The 7,933-nt window shown below is 45.2% G+C and overlaps 2 protein-coding genes across 2 annotated transcripts; one reads left to right on the forward strand and one right to left on the reverse strand.

Moving 5' to 3' along the window:
- Nucleotides 1–187: 187 nt before the first annotated feature.
- LOC117141731 (double-strand break repair protein MRE11) lies at nucleotides 188–2,446 on the forward strand. The gene is made up of 5 exons (XM_033305352.1): nucleotides 188–501; nucleotides 554–1,628; nucleotides 1,688–1,848; nucleotides 1,904–2,213; nucleotides 2,281–2,446. The coding sequence occupies exons 1-5, from the start codon at nucleotides 275–277 to the stop codon at nucleotides 2,368–2,370; spliced, it is 1,863 nt and encodes a 620-aa protein (XP_033161243.1). The 5' UTR covers nucleotides 188–274; the 3' UTR covers nucleotides 2,371–2,446.
- LOC117141750 lies at nucleotides 2,443–3,829 on the reverse strand. Its single transcript, XM_033305375.1, has 2 exons — nucleotides 2,986–3,829; nucleotides 2,443–2,812 (listed from the first exon to the last, which is right to left on the reverse strand). Exons 1-2 carry the CDS (start codon nucleotides 3,702–3,704, stop codon nucleotides 2,677–2,679), a joined length of 855 nt encoding a protein of 284 aa, XP_033161266.1. The 5' UTR covers nucleotides 3,705–3,829; the 3' UTR covers nucleotides 2,443–2,676.
- Nucleotides 3,830–7,933: the final 4,104 nt, after the last annotated feature.

Genomic DNA, 7,933 nt, shown 5'->3' on the forward strand with positions numbered 1-7,933 from the left:
GGATATTAAAATGAATCGTTAATTAAAGTTTATTTTCCATGTCGTCAAATTTATTTTTTAAATTTAAATAGTTTCTTAATTCATTTTCATAGCCTGGGAAAAAGAATACTCAAATCTCCCGCACATTTTAAGTAACTGATAGATAACAATACGCGATAACTTTACTTATCGCTTAATGAAGAATCGATATTTAATCGATATGTCCGCGGTCTATGTGATGGCGAAATAGGGCGCAATATCTTATTTTGTGAATTTTTAAGCTGCCCAGTTGACCATGAATGGCACCACGACAGCAGAACAGGATGCGGACAACGTGATTCGCATCCTGGTGGCTACCGACAACCACCTGGGCTATGGCGAAAAAGATGCAGTGCGCGGCGAGGACAGTTTCACGGCCTTCGAGGAGATCCTGGAACTAGCGGTGTCTGAGGATGTGGACATGATTCTGCTGGGAGGCGACCTCTTCCACGATGCGGTGCCCAGCCAGAATGCGCTACACAAGTAGGAATTGCATGGCATTCTTCGCTCTATTCTCATTTTGATTGCTCCTCAGATGCATTGAACTCCTGCGGCGCTACACCTTCGGTGATCGTCCTGTTTCCCTGGAGATTCTCAGCGACCAGGGGCAGTGCTTCCACAATGCCGTTAACCAGTCGGTGAACTACGAGGATCCCAATCTGAACATTGCCATTCCGGTATTCTCCATTCACGGCAATCACGACGATCCCAGTGGCTTCGGTCGTTTGAGTTCTCTGGATTTGCTGAGCACCTCGGGACTGGTTAACTATTTTGGTCGGTGGACCGATCTAACCCAGGTGGAGATCAGCCCCGTGCTGATGCGCAAGGGAGAGAGCCAACTGGCCCTGTACGGACTTAGCCACATCCACGACGGCCGACTGGCAAGGCTTATCAAGGATTTTAAGGTGAAGTTTAACTGTCCCGAGAATGTTGCTAATGGCGAAGACGGTAATGAGTCCAAAGAGGAGGAGGATTGGTTTCATCTGTTGGTGGTACATCAAAACCGCGCCGATCGGGGACCAAAGAACTACCTACCGGAGGACCTGTTGCCATCGTTTTTGCATCTGGTGATCTGGGGTCACGAACACGATTGTCGCATCGAGCCAGAGGAGAATGCCAAAAAGCGCTTCTATGTCTCTCAGCCGGGCTCCTCGGTGCCCACCTCCTTGTCCGAGGGTGAGGCCAAGAAGAAGCACGTCGGACTGCTCGAGATCTACAAAGGAAAATTCAAGCTTAAGCCGCTTCCGCTGGAGACTGTGCGGCCCTTCGTCTTTGAATCCGTCGTACTGGCCGACCATGCCGACGAATTAGGACTTGTCGAAGGTGATGCCTCTACCAAGGTTTTTAAATTCGCCCAGGAACGAGTGGAGGCTATGATCGAGCGGGCGGTAGCCCAACACACCGGTCATCCTAAGCAGCCAACGCTACCGCTCATTCGGTTGCGTCTCCTCTACACCGATGAGTCCTGCATGTTTAATGCGATTCGGTTTGGAGAGATGTTTAGCACTCGGGTGGCCAACGTTCAGGATGTGGTGCAGTTCAGCAAGGTGGTTAAGCGTACCAAAACGGAGGCTGTCAATCTGGACAAAGAGGCATTGCGACGTGCACTGGTAAGGGAAGAAATATTATTTAAAATTTAGAATTGTTTTCATTGGAACACACTTTTTAGGAAGCGGATAATGCCACTCGCGTGGAGGAGTTAGTCGATCGATATTTCGAAGAGGCCAAGTCGAATAAACCTCTCAAGCTATTTCACTCAAAGGCTCTTGCTGAGATGACCTATCGACTGTTGGAGCAAAGGGATGCCGATGCAGCAGAAAATATTGTCAAGTTAGTTGCAATCGAGTAGCAAATAACTACATGCATCCTAACCAACTTCCTTAAGGTTCTATAAGGAAAAGGCAGTTGATCACCTGATGGAAGCGATGCCCAACGACGAAAACATCGACGAGGAGCTTGAGCGATTTAGGGCGCTTCACAAGCACGGGGATCTACTGAAAATGCTCGAAACACAGGGCTTGAAGGTGAAGAAAGAAGAAAAGTCCATGTCTGTGTTGGGTAGCGAAGCGAACGCCTCCACTGCCCCCGCGACGGGACGCGGAGCTGCTAGGGGTCGTGGAACGGCACGAACTCGAGCAGGTGCCACAGCTGGCACACGTGGAAAGGGCCAGCTAGATGTGACAGTCAGTAGTACGGTATGAGATGTAAGCCTTTAGATAAACCTGAACATTTTATATTATCTTCTTTTTGTATCCTACATAGCGAACTTCCGGCAGGCAACAAACGCTCCTTAGTAGCGTTATGGGCTCTCGTAATACTGCCAGCTATGTTATATCGGATGATTCCGATTGATTTGAATTCCGGAGCCCTTGTTTACCACGAAGTTTAATAAACAACAGTTTTCCTTTTTACAATCTCTAGGAGTACATTTCGATATCGTTTATTATTTGGGCTACATTCTCAGGGTTCGCGCAACTGCATAAAAAATTAGCCTACAACTTAGGAGCTACATTAAGGTGAACGGCTGCTGTCGGACTCCAATTGGTCCGACTGGATGTGTGGATCGTTACTTTGGTAGTCTAGCTGCATCAAGACTCCGGCGCCGCAAAACGGCGGAGATTTCTCCAGACACCACTATCGCCACTGCGCGCACACGCGTTACTGCTGGTGGTATTCGTAGTAGTAGCGATACGGATCCACCGAGGAGCTGCCACCGGCGGCGGTCACGCCCACGCCACCGGCTCCTGCCCCAGCACTCGTCTTGGACACCGGCCGGATCACGTAAGTGTTGCGTCTGCAGGGGAGCACATGAAGGTAAAGTAAATGTTAAACCAATTCTTCATGGAAATGTAAAGTTTTTCAACGGAAATTATGCAATATTTGATAGAAACGCTATCCCGGATTCAAATATTTTTTGATTTAGACTTTTTTTTTACTTATTGATTGGGGCAAAAGCTGAAGACTCACCTGTTATGTTCACCGGCGTGCACCTGGAAACTGGTCTCCTCGCTGGTGTCGTGCGAGAAGAGCTTCTTGAGCGCAATAATCCCGGCAATGGTCAGGGCCACCTTGCTGATGACCAGAGCCTTGCCGGCGATCGCGGCCAGAGCCTTCAGACCCAATGGACCAGCGATGCCCATGGCGGTGAGGAGGGCAGCCACCACGTACTTGATGTGGCCCCCCTCCTTGTGCTTCTTTTTCTTGTGCCCATGCTCGTGGCCACGACCCACACTATCCTCTCCGCCGCCTCCGTCCATGTCGATTTTGAGCGTGTGCGTCCGCATCAGCTTGTCCGCCTTGGAGAGAAGGGCTCGATCGATGGGTGACAGGTTGCCAAATTGACGGGCATCCGTCAGGGAGCCCAATATGCTCTCCGTTTCGCTCTGGTTTTGCTTCTCCAGCGCCAGACCATTTACTATCTTGATAGAGTCCTGGTCCAGAGCTCGAGTGAGAGCATGAAGGGCTTTCTGTTTCAGGCAGCCAATGAAGTCGTTCTTGTCTTGGCAATCGTCGTACACCCTCCTCACGAGTGCCATCTCGGGACCAAAGCCCCAGGCTGATCCCCAATCACCGGGACTGGAGGCAGTTGCGGACTCCACCGCGCTGTGTCGCCTTCTCCTGGGAGTCACTGCCGTTGAGACGGAGGCTACCAACGCCAGGAGCAGCATCCACTCGAGACGCTTCATTGTGAAGTCCTTGCTGACAAAAGCGAGTATCCAGAGTCCTGATCTTAAGAGTTGATCTTCGTTGGCTAATATCCACGTCCACTTGCCGACAATCTGAAGATGCTACTGCAGCGAAATCGCTGGGCGGGCAGAGCTTTTATAAATTGCGATCGGAGATTGCGGCGCACTCAGACGGAAAGAACTGGCGTGTTCGATGGGATGCAGACGGATCTCGGTTGGACCTGGTGGAGCAGCTACTGGGAGGGCAATTAGCACTGGCCATATTTTGTTATGCGTTCGACCGACTCTCCTTATCGTGGTCGTCTGTGGGCGCTGACATGTTTTCGTTACCCAACCACGGATGGATGCCTATGCATCTTGTTCAGGTCCCGCGATGGAGCCGTGGATCTGCGGAGCTATCCGCCACAAAGTAGCACTTTTCGATTTCTATACGCCTGTATGAATGAATGAATAAGGTTGTCAATGCATAGGATAGAAATACAACTAATGAAGTGGATTTCACTTAATTTATAATAATATTTAAGATTATTGTTTGCATATTTACTTAAAGCTACTTAAGCTATTATGGTAATCTGCTAGTATTGGAACTAGATAGCCAATTGCTTCCAATTCTGTGAAATAATAATTATTATTTTAAAGAATATTATATATATTTTTAGATGAGAAATATTTTCATTAAAGGAAAACTGTCCGAAAATGTTCAAAACTCGTCATTTATAAATCATTGAAATACTAAACAATATTTCTAGATTGAATGTAAGATGTAGTAGAATGTAAATGTAGTTCTTTAATTCGAATGACCACTGTAGAAGCTCCCAAATAGCGATTACTGGAGCAGTAGAACACCGGAACTGCCCAGATATTCTGAATACAAAATACACATAAATCAGTTTATATTAAAGAGAGTGGAATTAGTGCCAAGAGTAAATATGGTTAGTAGGATCAAAAACAATGCAGTAGAAGATGCCAGCTGTTCGCCGGAGGCAACAACCGATCCACACACACTATATCTTAGTAATAACTTATAATATTTAACGATGCGTGCAGCGAAGTGATTAAGCCGCAACTTCGGCTACTGCCCCTGGGATTGGGATCTTGGACTGGGATCTCCGCTGGAATCTTTGCCGGCACAAGGTATCGCTCGTGTGGCAATGGTTGTGTTTGTAGTCCGCAAATTGGTTATCATAAATTGCAACTGCTGCTCTTGGGCGGAGCAGGGGAATCCCCGTCGATGCCGTGCGGTGATCGCTGCACATTTGGCTCACTGGCCCACTGGGTGAAATTGAGTTGGCTGCAGCCAAGAAATTTTCTTTTCTGCGCACCAACTGTGAAAATCAACAGCTCCCATCCTCTAATGGGTATTTTCCAGCCTAGGAAAGATCACAGCGCATCTGGCCAACTGGTGACAGTTAGTCGCAGTGAAAAGTGACTGAGACACTTTCGCCGGTTATCTTTTCCATCCGGATAACGCTAATTTCTCTAATTAAATAAAATGGCGTTACAAATGTGTCAGTCTTAAAGTTTTACAAGGTAATTCCGATAAAACGTTTAGGTATGACTATGAAAGTCAGTGATAAATATAATGTTAGACGTTTATTTTCCTAAGAATTTCGTGCGATTTAGCATTAGCTCCTTTTCTAGATTTTAGGATTTAAAGGATGAAGTATCCTTTGCGCTGTTTGAATATTATTACTTTCAGAATCTTGTTATTAACGCAGGTATTTTATTAAAGTATCTTAACTTATGTATCTAAAAGTAAACACAGGATCAACTTCTAGAATTGAAAATACTGTTCTACTGTTAGGATAATTAATTTTTATGTGTTATTAACTGAACTTCTTGGGCTGCTGTTATTAACAAAACTAGTGGCTGGCAATGTAAACATATAGAAGTCACCTATATACACACATGTCCATATATGTACATATCTGCAGATGCACATATGAGTGCCACGCACACGAATCCTCTGCTCAAGAGGGCGTAAATAATTTAATACATCAAGAAAATTGGAAACGAAAGTTTCTTTGTTTTGGTTTTGGCATGGCCGCAGATAACTTTTAGTTTCGATGCTCGTGGATAGCTCGGAATCCTCCCGAAAAGGACGACTCCACGGACGGACGGACAATTGTGCGATTTATTTGCACATTTCGGCAGACCATGGATGGCCAGGATCCGGATGGATATGTATGGATAAATGGATGATTGGTTTGGCTGACGACGAGTGCCGATTGATTGATGGCCTCCACATTGTTCTGCGGCCTTGTTGTGATAATATTTGCTCAGCGCCAGTTTGATTGGCATTTTGGCCAAGTGCCTTGTGGTTGGTGGGCTTGTATCATTGCGGCAAGTTCAAAAGTTAATAAGATAATAATAAGATTGTAATATCATACTGCTTCATATTGTAAAAATCATACTATTAGTAATAAATAATTCTATATTAAGGGTAATAAAAAAGAAAGCTGTAAATATTTTCTATGATAAAAGAATGGATATCAAGCAAGATTATAAGCAAGTTTGGTTTCGCTACCTTTAGTCACTAATTATATAAATATTATATTGTAATATAAGATGGAAACCATCTTTTTATGGTCAATGGTGGACCAATTTTTGTGATATTCTTGTTCTCTTTCCAAATCGAGACTGCGCAAAATCAGAAAAACTTGTCGAGGGTGGAATATGAGAACATATCTCGTCATATTTCATAACACCCACTTCCTCTGCACTTGCGTCTTGTGGTTGCGACTGCTTTGTGGGCGTGTGGCTAGCGATTGCTACCCATTCCAAAATGGCGACGGACTTTGGGGATTATTTGGCCCGAACAGGAGGATGCACTGCCGCTTCTTTGAAGTTCTCCGTTGAATTGGCAAATGACAGGCGGCGGGATTGGGGGATAGCTGCTCTTGAGTGTGCAGCACGTTGGAAAATGCTCTCATATCAAAAGAAGTCGAAACCACAAAGAAAATCTCAGCGGCAAATTTTCAGCTACATCAAATCATCGAGTCCCGTATCCGTATTCGCATCCGTATCCGTACCGTAGTCGTGCGCCCGTATCTCTTAGCCCTGTTTGCACCTGCCACCCCTCCGCAGTCCGCAGTGCCCCCTGCTTAGACAAAGAATTTCCCCCATTTTCCAACTGCACGTCGCCTTTCTCTGGCGACTGCGGTTCGTTCGCCTGCTGCCAACTTTCAACTACTTGCAAAGTTTTCACATTTTAAATTTGTTGGCTTGTTGCTTGTGCTCCGATTTTTCTGCTGCCATTTTCCTTTTCCTCCAAAAGTTTTTTTGTTTTTCTTGCTGCTTTTCTTGAGTGCTGTTCGCAAATTTAACACTGGAATTGGGATGTAAGCGTACTTCAAAAATATTTCAATACTTCAATATACTTCGATACATAGAAATCTTTCGCAAAAGTGGAGTTTTTAATTGAATTGAAGCTTAAATACTAATAATTTTTGTATGAGAAAACTTAAGAGTCCGCCTTTTTATATAGGAAATATAAATAATATTTAAAACTCATTCTTGTTCTTTTGTTTAAGTAAGTATTAAGACAAGAAATTCGTTGTTGCAAACTTACAAACCTTTTGTACATATTTGAGTGAAGAGACTGATTTGTGGAAATCTCTATTTCGTTGCCCCCATGAATATAAAGGGCGTTGTACCTTTGCCCTGCACAAAACTCAAATATGGAAGGATATATGGGCTGGCTACGGATCCCTGCTCCTCCTTCGGACTTCGCCACATGCTGCGGTCTTGGCCAAATTTGCTTGCACTACATATTTTGAAGTTTACCTTCAGAACACTTGCCACTACTCTATGTTACATGTATCTATCTAATAAGCTCGGGAAATCCAAATCCTTGAAACGATTCGGTGTCGATGGTTCCTTTGTCTCCCTCATCGTTATCGATTGCGCAGCGAGTTGAGCTGGAAAAATGTTTTCGCTTTATCTGCGAGGTGGGCGTGGCAGTGGGTGGAGGTGGCGGAGAGAAAAATAAATTGTTGCAAACACAAACAGAAATATAATTTTGTTGCCTCGCATCGCATCGCATCTACATGGGCCACATATTTATGGCATGCCAGCACGTACGCGATATATTGCAACCCAATCGCTAGACGAGAAGCGGCGGAGGGCTCTTTATTTATTTGGTAAACTTCGTTTATATCGCACACAAACCGAACCAAAACGAACCGAACTGGGGGAATCCCCCCATCCAGCGCGCAGGGAAAGCGAAA

Source organism: Drosophila mauritiana, chromosome 2L, assembly GCF_004382145.1.
Source record: "Drosophila mauritiana strain mau12 chromosome 2L, ASM438214v1, whole genome shotgun sequence".
In the NCBI taxonomy this organism is placed as follows: domain Eukaryota; kingdom Metazoa; phylum Arthropoda; class Insecta; order Diptera; family Drosophilidae; genus Drosophila; species Drosophila mauritiana.

What these genes read in the sequence shown, in the direction of transcription:
- LOC117141731 (XM_033305352.1), top strand. Translation starts at nt 275, where the DNA reads ATGAATGGCACCACGACAGCAGAACAGGATGCGGACAACGTGATTCGC. An exon ending in AGCCAGAATGCGCTACACAA is followed by an intron (nt 502 to 553) that starts GTAGGAATTGCA and finishes ATTGCTCCTCAG; the next exon opens with ATGCATTGAACTCCTGCGGC. An exon ending in AGGCATTGCGACGTGCACTG is followed by an intron (nt 1,629 to 1,687) that starts GTAAGGGAAGAA and finishes CACACTTTTTAG; the next exon opens with GAAGCGGATAATGCCACTCG.
- LOC117141750 (XM_033305375.1), bottom strand. Translation starts at nt 3,704, where the DNA reads ATGAAGCGTCTCGAGTGGATGCTGCTCCTGGCGTTGGTAGCCTCCGTC. An exon ending in CACGCCGGTGAACATAACAG is followed by an intron (nt 2,813 to 2,985) that starts GTGAGTCTTCAG and finishes GCTCCCCTGCAG; the next exon opens with ACGCAACACTTACGTGATCC.